The 21387-nt window shown below is 50.4% G+C and overlaps 1 protein-coding gene across 1 annotated transcript in view; it reads left to right on the forward strand.

Moving 5' to 3' along the window:
- LOC309556705 (uncharacterized protein) overlaps positions 1-20468 on the forward strand; it is a 53219-nt gene extending 32751 nt beyond the window's left edge. The window contains exons 10-17 of the mRNA XM_082259171.1: positions 3111-3353; positions 3494-3592; positions 5339-5532; positions 5617-5791; positions 5867-6023; positions 9666-9819; positions 12489-12600; positions 20036-20468. Coding sequence (XP_082115297.1) covers positions 3111-3353; positions 3494-3592; positions 5339-5532; positions 5617-5791; positions 5867-6023; positions 9666-9819; positions 12489-12600; positions 20036-20208 — 1307 coding nt within the window. The 3' untranslated portion in view covers positions 20209-20468. The remainder of the gene's footprint in view (positions 1-3110; positions 3354-3493; positions 3593-5338; positions 5533-5616; positions 5792-5866; positions 6024-9665; positions 9820-12488; positions 12601-20035) is intronic.
- Positions 20469-21387: the final 919 nt, after the last annotated feature.

The following is a 21387-nucleotide window of genomic DNA, read 5'->3' on the forward strand; positions in this document are numbered from 1 at the left end:
CTTCCGCATTTCGTGTTCTATTTTAGCCGCCTTGATTGCGCTCTTACATTTCTTATTGCATTCTTTGTAATGTTGGAATGCTGCCAATGACCCCTCAGCTTTGTATTTCTTGAAGGCCTTTTCTTTTGTTTTTATATACATTTTTACGTTGGAGTGTAGCCACCAGGGTTTATTTTAGCTCTTTTAAACATATACCCTGTTGGAATGCATTGGCCAATCCCTTTATTAAGTATGTTCTTAGAACACTCACATTTTTCCTCAGTGTTCTTTGTTCCTAGGATTCTATCCCATTTAATATCATCTACCATAGAGCGCAATTTAGGGAAGTTGGCTCTTTTGAAGTTCAGTGTCTTTTTGTATTAATTTTATGTTTCCCATTTCTGTGATTTATACTCAAACTTATTGACCTATGGTCACTGTTTCCTAAGTTGCCTCTTATTTCTACATCCGCAGTCAGGTATGTATTGTTGGTAATCAGTAGGTCAAGTAACGCATTGTTTCTTGTCGGTGCATTCACCATCTGACCCATAAAATTGTACTGCAAAACATTTAGAAACTGCTGAGCCTTGGATAAATGCGCGGTTCCTTCTGCCCAGTCTATATCTGGATAATTAAAATCCGCCATTTTAATGACATTTACCATCCTTGCTGCCATTCCAAGCTGTGCTAGAAGGTCTGCCTCCCCCTCCTTCCTCTGGTTGGGGGGCCTATAACATATGCCCAATATTACGTTCCCCATAGCATCTTCCCTTTGAAGCTCTACCCATAGGGATTCCATCTCCTCCCCATAGGGATTCCACCTCCTACCCCATAGGGATTCCACCTCCTCCCCATAGGGATTCCACCTCCAACCCCATAGGGATTCCATCTCCTCCCCATAGGGATTCCATCTCCTCCCCATAGGGATTCCACCTCCTCCCCATAGGGATTCCACCTCCTCCCCATAGGGATTCCACCTCCTCCCCATAGGGATTCCACCTCCTACCCCATAGGGATTCCACCTCCTCCCCATAGGGATTCCACCTCCAACCCCATAGGGATTCCACCTCCTCCCCATAGGGATTCCACCTCCTCTCCATTGGGATTCCACCTCCTACCCCATAGGGATTCCACCTCCTACCCCATAGGGATTCCACCTCCTACCCCATAGGGATTCTACCTCCTCCCCATAGGGATTCCACCTCCAACCCCATAGGGATTCCACCTCCAACCCCATAGGTATTCCACCTCCAACCCCATAGGGATTCCACCTCCTACCCATAGGGATTCACCTCCTCCCTAGCTCCATTAGTTATATCGTCCTTCAAATTCACTTGCACATCATTTTGATATACAGGCATACCCTTCCCCCTTTTTTTACCCTTCCTATCTCTGCAATAAAGGGAATACCCCTGAATGGTAACCAGCCAATCATGAGAGCTGTCAAACCAAGTTTCTGAAATTCCCACAAAATCGAAATCCTCCTCAAACATCAGCAGCTCCAGCTCTCCCATCTTGTTGGCCAAACGTCTATCATTAGTATACAAACCTGGTCATTTTGTCTGGTCGCATTCTATACCCTTATTAGATATTATGAGGCTGCATTTTGGATTTGTCAACTTACCTAGCTTGGGTTTTGGATCTCTGGTCACCCTACCCCTAATGCCCCCAATATTGCCTGCTGAACCTTGTTCCCCACTGGCTAGCTCATCTGGACCCCCTCTTCACCTAGTTTAAAAGCCCCAATAACTTTTTGGCTATCTTCTTTCCCAGTAGGGCTGCACCCACCCTGTGACGGTGTTCACTGTCACTGGAATTTAAGGACAGATGGGTGATGGTCTGGATTGCTTCATATTTGTCAGCAATGTCTCCATGTAGAAATATTGAGATTTGTTCCCATCTGCCATGAGGTCTGTGATTTCTGAGTGCTGTGTGTTGCATATCTTTCAGTGTCAGAGAGGCTTTCCTTTTGTTTGTGTATTGGGAGGGAATGTGGATTGCCCTGTCTCACGCTGAGTGCTGATGACCTCCCATTGTTCCGTGTCTGGCTATTGTGTACATTGATTGCCCCCTGGGGGGCTTCTGTCTCATTACACATAACAGTCCTTCTAATCAAGCTATCCGACCAATCCCTGCTGACTCATTTTCAAGTCCTCATTTGCATGGCTAAGGAGGACCTGAAGGAGAACGGCATGTACTTTGCAATTGACCAATGGGAAAGCGGTTGTTGGGGGCGGGATGTTCCAAATTCTGTATAAAAATGTGTTGTGTACTTCCAATAAAATGTCTTCCTGTTTGAACTTACATACAGCCTGCCTAGTGTTTGTTCTAATGGATTCCAAATGGCACATAGCTGTAGTTCGGATCCCGGATCCTTGGTTGACCGAACCATCAGACGATGCGATCTGCAAGCTAACTCACTAGAAGCAGAGGAGTGTCGGGAGAGCGGAAGCGAGCGAGCAAGGGTCTCGTCACACTCCCCATTTAGGTGCACTCATTCCTCTCTAAAGAGCCAGTAACCGACTGAAAGGTTGGCCCAGTTCTCCAGGAACCCAAACCCCTCCTTTCTACACCAGCTCCTCAGCCACTTGTTAACTTCCCTGATCTCCCGCTGCCTCTCTGGTGTGGCTCGAGGTACAGGTAGTATTTCCGAGAATACTACCTTGGAGGTCCTACTCCTCAATTTAGCTCCTAAGTCCCTGAAATCTTTGTTTAGGACTCTCCACCTTCCTCTAACTTTGTCATTGGTACCCACGTGCACCATGACAGTTGGTTCCTCCCCAGCCCCACCCAATAAATCCGTGCCGAACCCGAGCACCTGGTAAAAAACATACTGTTCGTCGCTTACGGTCTATCTGACAGAATGCGCTGCCTGTCCTTCTAATAATTGAGTTCCCTACCTCCAGAAACTGTCTTTCCTTACCCTTAGCCTCTCTTCCGCCCTCACTGGAGGAATTCTTTCCCTGGCAGCTAGGGGCATCGCTCTGCTCCAGCAATGCTGATCCTTGACTGGTTTCCCCAACATCACGCAACAGGGCGTATTTATTGGGATGTGCCAACCCAGGATCGGCCTCCTTGACTCTTTCCCCTCTACCCTTCCTAACTCATGTCTCCCCGGTCTCTCCCCACAGCTCCCAGCATGCAGTACCCGGGATCCCTGTCTGGTCTGACCCCTGATCTGGCGGAGATGATCATTGATCACATGGTCAAGGAACGTGTCCTGCGACCAAGGACCCTGGACCTGTTCACCGGCTGCCCTATCCGCAGCGTCACCCTGAACTGCTACCAGTATTGCACCAACGACCTGATCCGGCAGCTGCGAGGATTCCCCAGTCTGCGGGCCCTCAGCCTTGGCTCCGCCAACCTTATTACAGGCAAGTCTCATCCATGTGTACCGAAATGGTAGAGGACCCTGGGCTCTGGGGTCACACTGCCAGGGATGGTGTGGAGGACTGTGAGGTCATGTGATGATGTAGAGGTGTGCATTGTCTGATGTACCGCTCTCTGCCCTCAGATCAGTCTCTCGGGGTCATTCAGCATCTGCACAGATTGCAGCACCTGAATCTCAGCGCCTGCCGCAACCTCACTGAATCCTGCCTGCTCCACCTTCGAGGTAAGTCACATGACTGATCTATAATGTCCGAGTTCTGTCCGTCAGTCTGCTTCCTCCCTGTCCACCGTCTAATGTCTGTACCATGTCTGACTTCTCTCTGGCATCGCTGTGCTGTGTCTGACTTCTCTCTGGCATCGCTGTGCTGTGTCTGACTTCTCTCTGGCATCGCTGTGCTGTGTCTGACTTCTCTCTGGCATCGTTGTGTTGTGTCTGACTTCTCTCTGCCATCGCTGTGCTGTGTCTGACTTCTCTCTGCCATCGCTGTGCTGTGTCTGACTTCTCTCTGCCATCGCTGTGCTGTGTCTGACTTCTCTCTGCCATCGCTGTGCTGTGTCTGACTTCTCTCTGGCATCGCTGTGCTGTGTCTGACTTCTCTCTGCCATCGCTGTGTCATGTCTGACTTCTCTTTGGCATCGCTGTGCTGTGTCTGACTTCTCTCTGCCATCGCTGTGCTGTGTCTGACTTCTCTCTGCCATCGCTGTGCTGTGTCTGACTTCTCTCTGCCATCGCTGTGCTGTGTCTGACTTCTCTCTGGCATCGTTGTGTTGTGTCTGACTTCTCTCTGCCATCGTTGTGTTGTGTCTGACTTCTCTCTGCCATCGCTGTGCTGTGTCTGACTTCTCTCTGCCATCGCTGTGCTGTGTCTGACTTCTCTCTGCCATCGCTGTGCTGTGTCTGACTTCTCTCTGCCATCGCTGTGCTGTGTCTGACTTCTCTCTGCCATCGCTGTGCTGTGTCTGACTTCTCTCTGCCATCGCTGTGCTGTGTCTGACTTCTCTCTGCCATCGCTGTGCTGTGTCTGACTTCTCTCTGCCATCGCTGTGCTGTGTCTGACTTCTCTCTGGCATCGCTGTGCTGTGTCTGACTTCTCTCTGGCATCGCTGTGCTGTGTCTGACTTCTCTCTGGCATCGTTGTGTTGTGTCTGACTTCTCTCTGCCATCGCTGTGCTGTGTCTGACTTCTCTCTGCCATCGCTGTGCTGTGTCTGACTTCTCTCTGCCATCGCTGTGCTGTGTCTGACTTCTCTCTGCCATCGCTGTGCTGTGTCTGACTTCTCTCTGCCATCGCTGTGCTGTGTCTGACTTCTCTCTGCCATCGCTGTGTCATGTCTGACTTCTCTTTGGCATCGCTGTGCTGTGTCTGACTTCTCTCTGCCATCGTTGTGTTGTGTCTGACTTCTCTTTGGCATCGCTGTGCTGTGTCTGACTTCTCTCTGCCATCGCTGTGCTGTGTCTGACTTCTCTCTGCCATCGCTGTGCTGTGTCTGACTTCTCTCTGCCATCGCTGTGCTGTGTCTGACTTCTCTCTGCCATCGCTGTGCTGTGTCTGACTTCTCTCTGCCATCGCTGTGCTGTGTCTGACTTCTCTCTGCCATCGCTGTGCTGTGTCTGACTTCTCTCTGCCATCGCTGTGCTGTGTCTGACTTCTCTCTGCCATCGCTGTGCTGTGTCTGACTTCTCTCTGGCATCGCTGTGCTGTGTCTGACTTCTCTCTGCCATCGCTGTGCTGTGTCTGACTTCTCTCTGCCATCGCTGTGCTGTGTCTGACTTCTCTTTGGCATCGCTGTGCTGTGTCTGACTTCTCTCTGCCATCGCTGTGCTGTGTCTGACTTCTCTCTGCCATCGTTGTGTTGTGTCTGACTTCTCTCTGCCATCGTTGTGTTGTGTCTGACTTCTCTCTGCCATCGTTGTGTTGTGTCTGACTTCTCTCTGCCATCGCTGTGCTGTGTCTGACTTCTCTCTGCAGGGTTGAAGCATCTCTCCCATCTCATCCTGGATCAGACCAAAGTAGGCGATGACGGAATGTGCGATTTCCTGCAGAGCGCTTGTTGTCCCCTCACCCACCTCAGTGTCAATCAGACGGGCGTCACTGAGCGCATGCTTAGCCTGCTGGTGGATCGTATGCCAGGCCTGCGCCTGCTGAGCCTCAAACACACCCAGGTGAGGACAGCCGAGTCCCCTCCCCCACACCCGGGAGTGGGAGGAGTCTGATTATGTGATCACCGCCCTCCCTGTCTCTCTCAGGTGTCGGATGTCTCCTCCCTCTCTGGTCTCCGTCATCTCGGCACGCTACATTTGGACAGCACTCGGGTGTCAGAGGAGTCCCTCCAGGTGGTGCGCTCTCTGCCGGCTCTCTCGACGCTCACACTGTCCGGGGTGCAGGCTCTCTCCTCCAATCGGGTGCTGGAACTGATGTCAGGTGAGCGGTGTCTCTCTTCTTCCCCCTAAATATGGCGGCGCTCTGTTCCCCTGTCTGATGGGCCGTCTCTTCCAGGTCTGTCTCTGACTCGTCTGGTCCTCCCAGGCCGGCACAGCCTATCAGATGAGGGTCTCCTATGTCTGTCCCGCCTCCGAGGACTGACAGAGCTGGATCTGACGGATCACACGCAGATTACCGACCACGGAGTGCAGAACGTCTCCCAGCTGACCAGGTGAGTCACTTCTCAGCCAATCGCATCCTTCACTGGAAGGACAGAGAGAGTGCTGAGTCATTTCATAAAGCTGTCCTCTACAAATCCCTCCCTCCAACCTCTGGTCCCGGTCATGTGACCGTACCAGCTATGGCCACTCGCCTCCGCCGGGGTCCTTCCACACAGGTCAGCTTTCAGGATCCGCGGCTTCATTCATAAGACTGACTGCCGTCCACCCAAAAATGGAAAGGAGAACGGACTCCAAATATCCGGACCCCGCTGAACATGGCGGTCATGATTCACCACAGCCCCAGAGCAAGAATCCATCATGATGCTCATTGGTCGGCGCAACCACTTAACCGTTGAGAAGCTCATTTGAGGCTTCTTCTTCCAATAAGTGTCCCAGAAGAAATGCTTCTCATTGGTTAGCAATCACATGGTCGCACCGACCAATGAATGTTTGCCATTGTAGGCATGATGATAGATACTCCAGGGCTGTGTGTGGCCCTGTACTGACCACTTCACCGGCCGCAGGGGGCATCATGGCCGCTTTGTGCAGTGGGGTCTAGAGAGTGGGCCGGAATATATGGAGTTCCTCATTCTTAAAAACTTACCCATTAAATCACATAATTAGTGGCCTCTGCTAATGCTGTGATGTGAGGTTCAGTTTCCTGGTGGTCATGGCGGATATCCAAGGCCTGTGATAGACGGGCGCCTGAGCAACCCAACCGGTGCATCGCAGGAATCTTCCCACTACCGACTGACCACCACCACTGACTGACTGATCACCACCTCTGACTGATCACCACCTCTGACTGATCACCACCTCTGACTGATCACCACCTCTGACTGATCACCACCTCTGACTGATCACCACCTCTGACTGATCACCACCTCTGACTGATCACCACCTCTGACTGATCACCACCTCTGACTGATCACCACCTCTGACTGATCACCACCTCTGACTGATCACCACCTCTGACTGATCACCACCTCTGACTGATCACCACCACCGTCTGACCATTACCACCGACTGACAACCACCACTGACTGATCACCACCACTGACTGATCACCACCACTGACTGATCACCACCACTGACTGATCACCACCACTCACTGATCACCACCACTGACTGATCACCACCACTGACTGATCACCACCACTGACTGATCACCACCACTGACTGATCACCACCACTGACTGATCACCACCACTGACTGACCATTACCACCGACTGACCACCACCACCGACTGACCACCACCACTGACTGATCACCACCACTGACTGATCACCACCACTGACTGATCACCACCACTGACTGATCACCACCACTGACTGATCACCACCACTGACTGACCATTACCACCATCTAACCATTACTACCGTCTGACCATTACCACTGTCTGACCATTACCACTGTCTGACCATTACCACTGTCTGACCATTACCACTGACTGACCACCACCACTGACTGACCACCACCACTGACTGATCACCACCACTGACTGACCACCACCACCACTGACTGACCACCGCCACTGGCTGACCACCACCACTGACTGACCACCGCCACTGGCTGACCACCGCCACTGGCTGACCACTGCCACTGGCTGACCACCGCCACTGACTGATCAGCGCCACTGGCTGACCACCGCCACTGACTGATCACCACCACTGACTGATCACCACCACCACTGACTGATCACCACCACTGACTGATCACCACCACTGACTGATCACCACCACTGACTGATCACCACCACTGACTGATCACCACCACTGACTGATCACCACCACTCGCTGATCACCACCACTCGCTGATCACCACCACTCGCTGATCACCACCACTCGCTGATCACCACCACTGACTGATCACCACCACTGACTGATCACCACCACTGACTGATCACCACCACTGACTGATCACCACCACTGACTGACCATTACCACCATCTAACCATTACTACCGTCTGACCATTACCACTGACTGACCACCACCACTGACTGACCACCACCACTGACTGATCACCACCACTGACTGACCACCACCACCACTGACAGACTACCGACTGATCACCACCACTGATTGACCACCACTGACAGACTACCGACTGACCATTACCACCGACTGACCACCACTGACTGACCACCGCCACTGACTGACCACCGCCACTGACTGATCAGCGCCACTGGCTGACCACCGCCACTGACTGATCACCACCACTGACTGATCACCACCACCACTGACTGACTACTGACAGACTGCCACCACTGACAGACCGCCACCACCAATTGACCATCACCACTGACAGACTGCCACCACGGACTGACCGCCATCACTGACAGACCACCATCACTGACAGGCCACCACCACCTTCCCTGACAGGCCACCACGACAGACTGCCACCATTGACAGACCCCCATCACTGACAGGCGGCCACCACCAACTGACCACCGACTCACGATCACCACCTCTCTTACCCTGAACCGGATGATATCAGGGGATTCTCCTCTGATACTGGCTGGGCACAGATCTCACACAGAGCTCTCTAGGACCAGTCCAGTCCCTGCTGGAAGGATCAGTATGCAGCACACACATTAATCAATCCTCCAACGACTCCAACTAACAGGCCACACACAGGACAACAGATCAATAGATTCAGTCCACATACTAGGGGCCTTCCCAGCTTTGTAGAAAACTCGCACTCTCTCTGTTGTACAACTGATCCTCTGAACTGGTTCCAAGAGGGGGAGCCATGTTGCAAGACACACCCATGAGGAACATTATCTCCCTGTTAGAGACCAGCAGATGAATTTCCTATTTACATACATTGATCAGTCACAGTCTCATATTGTACGTTATTCCTCTGTACATCAGATGGCCGTCTTTTTGTATTGTTTACTGAAATCTCCATAAAATCACTGAACTGGAAGTGCAAAGTGTGAGTGATGAAGGTTAGGTGTGTCGTGCCCTCTGCGTGTGTCCTGCCCTCTGCATGTGACGTGCCCTCTGTGCGTGTCATGCCCTTTGGGCACGTGTGTCGGCTCCTCTGGGCGCTTGTGTCAGCTCCTCTGGGCGCGTGTGTCGGCTCCTTTGGGCGCGTGTCGGGTCGGCTCCTCTGGGCGTGTCCTCTGGGAGCGTGTGTCGGGTCCTCTGGGCGTGTTTGTCGGCTCCTCTGGGCGTGTTTGTCGGCTCCTCTGGGCGTGTTTGTCGGCTCCTCTGGGCGCGGCGTGTGTCGGCTCTTTTGGGCGTGGCGCGTGTCGGCTCTTCTGGGTTCGGCGTGTGTCGGCTCCTCTGGGTGCGGCGTGTGTCGGCTCCTCTGGGCGTGGCGTGTGTCGGCTCCTCTGGGCGTGGCGTGTGTCGGCTCCTCTGGGCGTGGCGTGTGTCGGCTCCTCTGGGCGTGGCGTGTGTCGGCTCCTCTGGGCGTGGCGTGTGTCGGCTCCTCTGGGCGTGGCGTGTGTCGGCTCCTCTGGGCGCGGCGTGTGTCAGCTCCTCTGTGTCGGCTCCTCTGGGCGCGGCGTGTTTCGGCTCCTCTGGGCGCGGCGTGTGTCGGCTCCTCTGGGCGCGTGTGTTGGGTCCTCTGGGCGCGTGTGTCGGGTCGGGTCCTCTGGGCGTGTCGAACCCTCTTTATGACTCTTTTGTGTCCCCCCTCCAGGCTCCGGGTCCTCTCTCTGTGTAACACATCGGTGTCGGATGGCGGACTGATCCATCTCCGGGGATTGAACCTTCTGGAGGAATTAAGTCTAGACCGGACTAAAGTGACGAGCAGAGGGGTGTCCCAGTGTATCCCCCACCTCCTTCACCTTCAGGTTGGATCACCCGTCACTCGTCTCTCCCATTTACCTGACCTTCTCTGTATGATGTATAAAGATCTCCGTGTTCCCCGTGTCTGCAGGAAATCCAGGGAGCTCCAACTTCCTATACTGACAACGCTGCCTCTGCTGCACTGAAATCCCACACAGCGTTGTCAGCTTTGCCTGAGTTCTACCCTGAACTACAGAATCCCTCCCCTCCTCTTCATGACCTTGTCTTGTTCTTTATCCGCATAGGGGTGGTGTATTATAGTCCAGGGGGTTGACAACCTGACGGGGATCTCAGTGCAGCAGAGGCAGCCTGTTGTCAGCACTGCCTGAGTTTTACCCTGAATGTTCCTCAGTGATTGGCCCCCTGATTCTTCTATTCCAATACTAGTCTACCTAACGGGGTCTGTCACAGTCTTTAATGACATGAAACGCCCACAGTGCTGATATCTATGCCTAGGCCTTAGATCACAGGAGATCGCTCAGGATCAGCGATGAATATTGCCACCCCCCCTGTGTCCATCATGGGTCCCCTACTACATTGGACCCCCTATGACACTGTGTCATACCTTCCCGAACCCCCCACTACCCCTCCATGTCCCCTATATATCCCTGTGAGCACTGGACATAAGTTGACCTCTGGGTTCCTGGCTCTGTCAGGTAGAAGGGCCACATAATTCTGCAGCCTGCTGTGATGGCGCACAGAGAGGACCAGGCTTATGGCATTGTAGGTGGACGAGGACATTCTGTATTGCTGTCCAGTGAGGGCCTCTAGAGAAGAAGGGCCACAGGAAGCCATCACAGCACAGTCTGCTCTCAATACTCCCCCGGGGGTGGTACCCCTCCGTGCTGCCTCCACTTTCCCAGTACTCCCCAGGGTGGGACCTCTTCCTGCCGCCCCCACCTTCTTAGTACTCCCCAGGGTGGGACCTCTCCGTGCCGCCTCCAACTTCCCAGTACTCCCCAGGGTTGTACCCCTCCATGCCACCTCCACCTTCTCAGTACTCCCCAGGGTGGGACCTCTCCGTGCCGCCTCCACCTTCCCAGTACTCCCCAGGGTGGGACCTCTCCGTGCTGCCTCCACCTTCTCATTACCCCCCAGGGTGGTACCCTTCCGTGCCACCTCCACTTTCCCAGTACTCCCCAGGGTGGAACCTCTCCGCGCTGCCTCCACCTTCCCAGTACTTCCCAGGGTGGGACCTCTCAGTGCTGCCTCCACCTTCTCAGTACTCCCCAGGGTGGGACCTCTCCGTGCTGCCTCCACCTTCCCAGTACTCCCTGGGGTGGGACCTCTCCATGCCGCCTCCATCTTCCCAGTATTCCCCGGGGTGGGACCTCTCCGTGCGCCTCCACCTTCTCAGTACTCTACAGGGTGGGACCTCTCTGTGCCACATCCACCTTCTCAGTACTCCCCAGATTGGGACCTCTCTGTGCTGCCTCCGCCTTCCCAGTACTTCCCAGGGGTGGGACCTCTCCGTGCTGCCTCCACCTTTTCAGTACTCCCCGGGAGTGGGACCTCTCTGAGCTGCCTCCACCTTTTCAGTACTCCCTGGGGGTGGGACCTCTCCTTGCTGCCTCCACCTTCCCAGTACTCCCTGGGGGTGGGACCTCTCCGTGCTGCCTCCACCTTTTCAGTACTCCCCAGGGGAGGGACCTCTCCTTGCTGCCTTCACCTTTTCAGTACTCCCCGAGGTGGGACCTTTCCGAGCCGCCTCCACCTTCCCAGTACTCCCCGGGGTGGAACCTCTTCGAGCCGCCTCCACCTTCCAAGTACTCCCCGGGGTGGGACCTCTCTGTGCCATCTCCACCTTCCCAGTACTCCCCAGGGTGGGACCTCTCCGTTCTGCCTCCACCTTCCCAGTACTCCCCAGAGTGGGACCTCTCCGTGCTGCCTCCACATTCCCAGTACTCCCCAGAGTGGGACCTCTCCGTGCTGCCTCCACATTCCCAGTACTCCCCAGAGTGGGACCTCTCCGTGCTGCCTCCACATTCCCAGTACTCCCCAGAGTGGGACCTCTCCATGCCGCCTCCACCTTCCCAGTACTCCCAGGGGTGGGACCTCTCCATGCCGCCTCCACCTTCCCAGTACTCCCCGGGGTGGGACCTCTCCATGCTGCCTCCACCTTCTCATTAATCCCTACGGGTGGGACCTCTCCGTGCCGCTTTCACCTGCTCAGTACTCCCCAGGGCTGGGACCACTCAATGCGCCTTCACCTTCTCAATACTCCTTTGGGGGTAGGACCACTCCATGCCCCCTTCACCTTATCAGTACTCCCCGGGTGATGGGATCACTCCATGCCGCCTCCACCTCTTCAGTGCTCCCCAGGAGTGGGACCTCTCCATGCCTCCTCTACCTTTTTAGTACTCCCCGGGGTGGGACCCCTCTGTGCCACCTCCACCTTCTCAGTAATCCCTGGGGATGGGACCTCTCCTTGCCACTTTCACCTTCTCAGTACTCGCCGAAGCTGGGACTACTCCATGTGCCTTCACCGGAGAGGGGTGGGACCTCTCCGTGCTGCCTCCACCTTCTTGGTACTCCTCGGGGTGGGACCTCTCTGTACCGCCTCTACCTTCCAATGACAGCAGGGTTCTGGAAGCCTCATTTACTGTACATGAATGTGACCATTATGACTGGGAGAGGCGGAGCATTCCCTATAAATAATGTTTCCTCCATGCAGGTCCTCAGCCTCTCCGATACTCCGGTTGGGGATAATGTCCTAAAACTCGGAATCCAGAACTGCAAAAATCTGCTGAAAGTCAACTTGAGCCGCACGAGAGTCACCAACAAAGGTAAGTGGAAATGGAGTGTGGGGTTCGGCTGGGGTCAGATGATACATTAGGTGTTAGACTGGGGTCACAGGACACATTAGGGGGCTGCGAGCCCGCGCAGACCTCAGCTCTGCGCTAGGTTGGCCACGACATAGCCCCACTGGACGGGGGCTGGCCCTGCAAAGTAAATGTTTTGCGAGGTCAGATACGACCGGGTCTTGGCCCGAGTCGCAGCATTCCTCCTGGCCATCGATGGTGAGGGGTTCTGTCCGGAGCGGTGCCTGCCTGGTTCCTGGTAGGGTGAGGGTAGGATGGAAGATCGTTCTCTGTCGTGAACTTGGTGTTGAGTTGTTCACTTTAAGGTAATCACAGAGGACAAGGGGGCGCTCTTTACGTCTGGAGGAAAACAGATTTCATCTCCAAATACGGAAAGGTTTCTTTACCGTAAGAGCTGTGAAAATGTGGAATAGACTCCCTCCAGAGGTGGTTCTGGCCAGCTCACTAGATTGCTATAAGAAAGTCCTGGATTCTTTCCTAGGTGTACATAATATAACTGGGTACTAATATTTATAGGTAAAGGTGATCCAGGGAATATCTGATTGCCTCTCGGGGGATCAGGAAGGATTTTTTTCCCCCTGCTGTAGTAAATTGGATCATGCTTTGCTTGGGGTTTTTTTCGCCTTCCTCTGGATCAACTGCAGGTATAGGATTGTGTATAGGGGATTGTATGGTTGGGGAGGGTATAGGATTGTGTATAGGGGATTGTATGGTTGGGGAGGGTATAGGATTGTGTATATGGGATTGTATGGTTGGGGTGGGTATAGGATTGTGTATATGGGATTGTATGGTTGGGGTGGGTATAGGATTTTGTATATGGGATTGTATGGTTGGGGAGGGTAGAGGATTGTGTATATGGGATTGTATGGTTAGGGTGGGTATAGGATTGTGTATATGGGGTTGTATGGTTGGGGCGGGTATAGGATTGTGTATATGGGATTGTATGGTTGGGGGGGGTATAGGATTGTGTATATGGGATTGTATGGTTGGGGTGGTTATAGGATTGTGTATATGGGATTGTATGGTTGGGGCGGGTATAGGATTGTGTATATGGGATTGTATGGTTGGGGTTGGTATAGGATTGTGTATATGGGATTGTATGGTTGGGGAGGGTATAGGATTGTGTATATGGGATTGTATGGTTGGGGTGGTTATAGGATTGTGTATATGGGATTGTATGGTTGGGGTGGGTATAGGATTGTGTATATGGGATTGTATGGTTGGGGTGGGTATAGGATTGTGTATAGGGGATTGTATGGTTGGGGAGGGTATAGGATTGTGTATATGGGATTGTATGGTTGTGGAGGGTATAGGATTGTGTATATGGGATAGTATGGTTGGGGTTGGTATAGGATTGTGTATATGGGATTGTATGGTTGGGGAGGGTATAGGATTGTATATAGGGGATTGTATGGTTGGGGAGGGTATAGGATTGTGTATATGGGATTGTATGGTTGGGGTGGTTATAGGATTGTGTATATGGGATTGTATGGTTGGGGTGGGTATAGGATTGTGTATATGGGATTGTATGGTTGGGGTGGGTATAGGATTGTGTATATGGGATTGTATGGTTGGGGAGGGTAGATGATTGTGTATATGGGATTGTATGGTTGGGGTGGGTATAGGATTGTGTATATGGGGTTGTATGGTTGGGGTGGGTATAGGATTGTGTATATGGGATTGTATGGTTGGGGAGGGTAGAGGATTGTGTATATGGGATTGTATGGTTGGGGTGGGTATAGGATTGTGTATATGGGATTGTATGGTTGGGGTGGTTATAGGATTGTGTATATGGGATTGTATGGTTGGGGCGGGTATAGGATTGTGTATATGGGATTGTATGGTTGGGGTGGGTATAGGATTGTGTATATGGGATTGTATGGTTGGGGAGGGTATAGGATTGTGTATATGGGATTGTATGGTTGGGGTGGTTATAGGATTGTGTATATGGGATTGTATGGTTGGGGTGGGTATAGGATTGTGTATATGGGATTGTATGGTTGGGGTGGGTATAGGATTGTGTATAGGGGATTGTATGGTTGGGGAGGGTATAGGATTGTGTATATGGGATTGTATGGTTGTGGAGGGTATAGGATTGTGTATATGGGATAGTATGGTTGGGCGGGTATAGGATTGTGTATATGGGATTGTATGGTTGGGGTGGGTATAGGATTGTGTATATGGGATTGTATGGTTGGGGTGCGTATAGGATTGTGTATATGGGATTGTATGGTTGGGGCGGGTATAGGATTGTGTATATGGGATTGTATGGTTGGGATGGGTATAGGATTGTGTATATGGGATTGTATGGTTGGGGTGGGTATAGGATTGTGTATATGGGATTGTATGGTTGGGGTGGGTATAGGATTGTGTATATGGGATTGTATGGTTGGGGTGGGTATAGGATTGTGTATATGGGATTGTATGGTTGGGGCGGGTATAGGATTGTGTATAGGGGATTGTATGGTTGGGGAGGGTATAGGATTGTGTATATGGGATTGTATGGTTGGGGAGGGTATAGGACTGTGTATATGGGATTGTATGGTGGGGGCGGGTATAGGATTGTGTATATGGGATTGTATGGTTGGGGTGGGTATAGGATTGTGTATATGGGATTGTATGGTTGGGGTGCGTATAGGATTGTGTATATGGGATTGTATGGTTGGGGCGGGTATAGGATTGTGTATATGGGATTGTATGGTTGGGATGGGTATAGGATTGTGTATATGGGATTGTATGGTTGGGGTGGGTATAGGATTGTGTATATGGGATTGTATGGTTGGGGTGGGTATAGGATTGTGTATATGGGATTGTATGGTTGGGGCGGGTATAGGATTGTGTATATGGGATTGTATGGTTGGGGCAGGTATAGGATTGTGTATATGGGATTGTATGGTTGGGGAGGGTATAGGATTGTGTATATGGGATTGTATGGTTGGGGAGGGTATAGGATTGTGTATATGGGATTGTATGGTTGGGGAGGGTATAGGATTGTGTATATGGGATTGTATGGTTGGGGAGGGTATAGGATTGTGTATATGGGATTGTATGGTTGGGGCGGGTATAGGATTGTGTATATGGGATTGTATGGTTGGGGTGGGTATAGGATTGTGTATATGGGATTGTATGGTTGGGGTGCGTATAGGATTGTGTATATGGGATTGTATGGTTGTGGAGGGTATAGGATTGTGTATATGGGATTGTATGGTTGGGGAGGGTATAGGATTGTGTATATGGGATTGTATGGTTGGGGCGGGTATAGGATTGTGTATATGGGATTGTATGGTTGGGGTGGGTATAGGATTGTGTATATGGGATTGTATGGTTGGGGTGCGTATAGGATTGTGTATATGGGATTGTATGGTTGGGGCGGGTATAGGATTGTGTATATGGGATTGGATGGTTGGGGAGGGTATAGGATTGTGTATATGGGATTGTATGGTTGGGATGGGTATAGGATTGTGTATATGGGATTGTATGGTTGGGGCGGGTATAGGATTGTGTATATGGGATTGTATGGTTGGGGTGGGTATAGGATTGTGTATATGGGATTGTATGGTTGGGGAGGGTATAGGATTGTATGGTTGGGGAGGGTATAGGATTGTGTATATGGGATTGTATGGTTGGGGCGGGTATAGGATTGTGTATAGGGGATTGTATGGTTGGGGAGGGTATAGGATTGTGTATATGGGATTGTATGGTTGGGGAGGGTATAGGATTGTGTATATGGGATTGTATGGTTGGGGCGGGTATAGGATTGTGTATATGGGATTGTATGGTTGGGGTGGGTATAGGATTGTGTATATGGGATTGTATGGTTGGGGTGCGTATAGGATTGTGTATATGGGATTGTATGGTTGGGGCGGGTATAGGATTGTGTATATGGGATTGGATGGTTGGGGAGGGTATAGGATTGTGTATATGGGATTGTATGGTTGGGATGGGTATAGGATTGTGTATATGGGATTGTATGGTTGGGGTGGGTATAGGATTGTGTATATGGGATTGTATGGTTGGGGTGGGTATAGGATTGTGTATATGGGATTGTATGGTTGGGGAGGGTATAGGATTGTGTATATGGGATTGTATGGTTGGGGCGGGTATAGGATTGTGTATATGGGATTGTATGGTTGGGGTGCGTATAGGATTGTGTATATGGGATTGTATGGTTGGGGCGGGTATAGGATTGTGTATATGGGATTGTATGGTTGGGGAGGGTATAGGATTGTGTATATGGGATTGTATGGTTGGGATGGGTATAGGATTGTGTATATGGGATTGTATGGTTGGGGTGGGTATAGGATTGTGTATATGGGATTGTATGGTTGGGGTGGGTATAGGATTGTGTATATGGGATTGTATGGTTGGGGCGGGTATAGGATTGTGTATATGGGATTGTATGGTTGGGGAGGGTATAGGATTGTGTATATGGGATTGTATGGTTGGGGTGGGTATAGGATTGTGTATATGGGATTGTATGGTTGGGGTGGGTATAGGATTGTGTATATGGGATTGTATGGTTGGGGAGGGTATAGGATTGTGTATATGGGATTGTATGGTTGGGGCGGGTATAGGATTGTGTATATGGGTTGTATGGTTGGGGAGGGTATAGGATTGTGTATAGGGGATTGTATGGTTGGGGTGGGTATAGGATTGTGTATATGGGATTGTATGGTTGGGGAGGGTATAGGATTGTGTATATGGGATTGTATGGTTGGGGTGGGTATAGGATTGTGTATATGGGATTGTATGGTTGGGGTGGGTATAGGATTGTGTATATGGGATTGTATGGTTGGGGCGGGTATAGGATTGTGTATATGGGATTGTATGGTTGGGGAGGGTATAGGATTGTGTATATGGGATTGTATGGTTGGGGTGGGTATAGGATTGTGTATATGGGATTGTATGGTTGGGGAGGGTATAGGATTGTGTATAGGGGATTGTATGGTTGGGGTGGGTATAGGATTGTGTATATGGGATTGTATGGTTGGGGAGGGTATAGGATTGTGTATATGGGATTGTATGGTTGGGGAGGGTATAGGATTGTGTATATGGGATTGTATGGTTGTGGCGGGTATAGGATTGTGTATATGGGATTGTATGGTTGGGGAGGGTATAGGATTGTGTATATGGGATTGTATGGTTGGGGAGGGTATAGGATTGTGTATATGGGATTGTATGGTTGGGGTGGGTATAGGATTGTGTATATGGGATTGTATGGTTGGGGTGGGTATAGGATTGTGTATATGGGATTGTATGGTTGGGGTGGGTATAGGATTGTGTATATGGGATTGTATGGTTGGGGAGGGTATAGGATTGTGTATATGGGATTGTATGGTTGGGGCGGGTATAGGATTGTGTATATGGGATTGTATGGTTGGGGAGGGTATAGGATTGTGTATATGGGATTGTATGGTTGGGGAGGGTATAGGATTGTGTATATGGGATTGTATGGTTGGGGTGGGTATAGGATTGTGTATATGGGGTTGTATGGTTGGGGTGGGTATAGGATTGTGTATATGGGATTGTATGGTTGGGGTGGGTATAGGATTGTGTATATGGGATTGTATGGTTGGGGTGGGTATAGGATTGTGTATATGGGATTGTATGGTTGGGGTGGGTATAGGATTGTGTATATGGGATTGTATGGTTGGGGTGGGTATAGGATTGTGTATATGGGATTGTATGGTTGGGGTGGGTATAGGATTGTGTATATGGGATTGTATGGTTGGGGTGGGTATAGGATGGTGTATATGGGATTGTATGGTTGGGGTGGGTATAGGATTGTGTATATGGGATTGTATGGTTGGGGAGGGTATAGGATTGTGTATATGGGATTGTATGGTTGGGGAGGGTATAGGATTGTGTATATGGGGTTGTATGGTTGGGGAGGGTATAGGATTGTGTATATGGGATTGTATGGTTGGGGAGGGTATAGGATTGTGTATATGGGATTGTATGGTTGGGGAGGGTATAGGATTGTGTATATGGGATTGTATGGTTGGGGTGGGTATAGGATTGTGTATATGAGATTGTATGGTTGGGGTGGGTATAGGATTGTGTATATGAGATTGTATGGTTGGGGTGGGTATAGGATTGTGTATATGGGATTGTATGGTTGGGGTGGGTATAGGATTGTGTATATGGGATTGTATGGTTGGGGCGGGTATAGGATTGTGTATATGGGATTGTATGGTTGGGGAGGGTATAGGATTGTGTATATGGGTTGTATGGTTGGGGAGGGTATATGATTGTGTATATGGGATTGTATGGTTGGGGAGGGTATAGGATTGTGTATATGGGTTGTATGGTTGGGGAGGGTATAGGATTGTGTATATGGGATTGTATGGTTGGGGTGGGTATAGGATTGTGTATATGGGATTGTATGGTTGTGGAGGGTATAGGATTGTGTATATGGGATTGTATGGTTGGGGCGGGTATAGGATTGTGTATATGGGATTGTATGGTTGGGGCGGGTATAGGATTGTGTATATGGGATTGTATGGTTGGGGCGGGTATAGGATTGTGTATATGGGATTGTATGGTTGGGGTGGGTATAGGATTGTGTATATGGGATTGTATGGTTGGGGTGGGTATAGGATTGTGTATATGGGATTGTATGGTTGGGGAGGGTATAGGATTGTGTATATGGGATTGTATGGTTGGGGAGGGTATAGGATTGTGTATATGGGATTGTATGGTTGGGGCGGGTATAGGATTGTGTATATGGGATTGTATGGTTGGGGTGGGTATAGGATTGTGTATATGGGATTGTATGGTTGGGGTGGGTATAGGATTGTGTATATGGGATTGTATGGTTGGGGTGGGTATAGGATTGTGTATATGGGATTGTATGGTGGGGGCGGGTATAGGATTGTGTATATGGGATTGTATGGTGGGGGCGGGTATAGGATTGTGTATATGGGATTGTATGGTGGGGGCGGGTATAGGATTGTGTATATGGGATTGTATGGTGGGGGCGGGTATAGGATTGTGTATATGGGATTGTATGGTTTGGTTTTCATTGCTATTTTTTTTTTGTTTTTTTTATTGGTTGAGCCAGATGGACTTGTGTCTTTTTTCAACCTGACTAACTATGAAACTCGAGTTTTGAGTGACAGGGACACTGTGCTGGACACTCGAGTTTCTCCACACCAAACTTGTCATTCAGGTCTTTATGGAGCCGGCTTTGTGAATCCTTCACTGAAAACCTGACCTCAGTAATTTGGAGGGTTCCACATACAGTAGACCCAATAATATCAGTGTAATGGTCAGGTGTCCTCATGATTTTGGCCACGCAGCATTCCTGAGAGGTAGGGAGGTCCTGGAACGTCTGCCCTCCTCAGTCTTATCATAACTCTCCTCTTGTCTCATGTTTTTCTGTCTCTCCCACTCCCAGGTCTCCGTTTCCTGAGACACTCTTCCATTGTGCAGATTAACCTAGACGGTACCGGGGTCACCCACCAGGGTGTGTCTGACCTGATGGCCATCTGTGCCAGCTTAACCAGTGTGAGAGCTGCAAACCTTCGCCTCATCCCCAGTGATCAGGTGTCCGATGAAGAGGCCAGCTGAGGATCGCCCTCCTGATGACAACACATGGAGGCCAGGGAAGTCTTGACATAGGACGGTCATGAAATGAGACCGAACTGTGATGTCATCACCCATGAAAATGATGTAATCAGGCAATACTAATGTTATCCGGGCAGCATTAGCACTGTACATTACTTCTTTAATTCTTATCTCAGAGATTATATTTTGTTGACCTGTTTACATTTTACCAGGAAGAGAATCTGCTGAGTGCTCAGCTGAGATGAATAAAATCCTTTAATGAAGTGTGTGGTTGTCCTTATTCCATATTCCGGGGGATCCCTGGCTGGGTTAATACTTCGCCTCATGTGCTAGAACCCTTTTCGGGAACATCAGACTCTATTTCTACTTTCTATTTCTATTTTCTCTTACTTGTCCAGGATATCATTTACCCTTGGGTTATAACACCACCCACAGGCTAAAAAAAAAATAAAACTGTAGGCCAGCCCAGGAAAATCTCTCCTACTGCCAGCAAGCCTTTATTTGCTAGTGTCCTAAAATGATGAACATGTTTTCTTTAGCTCTTCTGGGAGAAAACTAACCTATATATGGTATTGTACAAGACATGGGGATCGATTATATGCCTCTACTTTCAGGTGATAAAAGACTCCCCTGGTTCCACCCCCTAGTTCAACCCTATAACCCCACCACTCTGCCAGGCTCGTTTTTTGCTTGTGTCCTTAGGTGATGGGCGCCTTCTCCTCTTGGAAAACTTCCTTTTATTTTTTTCACCAGAAATATCTTACTTCTGTTGACTGACACTTCAATTATAGTTGGACTATTTATGGTCCTCGAGACTTACTAGTAGTTTAGGGTTGGGTTACCATGGATGTACATCTTGGAAACATCCTGTAATGTTTTCTTCAGGCACCAGATCCCGTGTCTGGCGCTGCCCTTTGTAGGTAGAGCTGAGCTCCTCCGTCCCCCAGAGCTGAGGTCTGCTATTCTTCATAGTTGAGCTCCTCCGTCCCCCAGAGCTGAGGTCTGCTATTCTTCATAGTTGAGCTCCTCCGTCCCCCAGAGCTGAGGTCTGCTATTTTTTATAGTTGAGCTCCTCCGTCCCCCAGAGCTGAGGTCTGCTATTCTTCATAGTTGAGCTCCTCCGTCCCCCAGAGCTGAGGTCTACTATTCTTCACAGCTGAGCTCCTCCGTCCCCCAGAGCTG

The sequence above is a fragment of the Pelophylax lessonae genome (genome assembly GCF_965119305.1).
Source record: "Pelophylax lessonae genome assembly, chromosome: 5".
In the NCBI taxonomy this organism is placed as follows: Eukaryota; Metazoa; Chordata; class Amphibia; order Anura; family Ranidae; genus Pelophylax; species Pelophylax lessonae.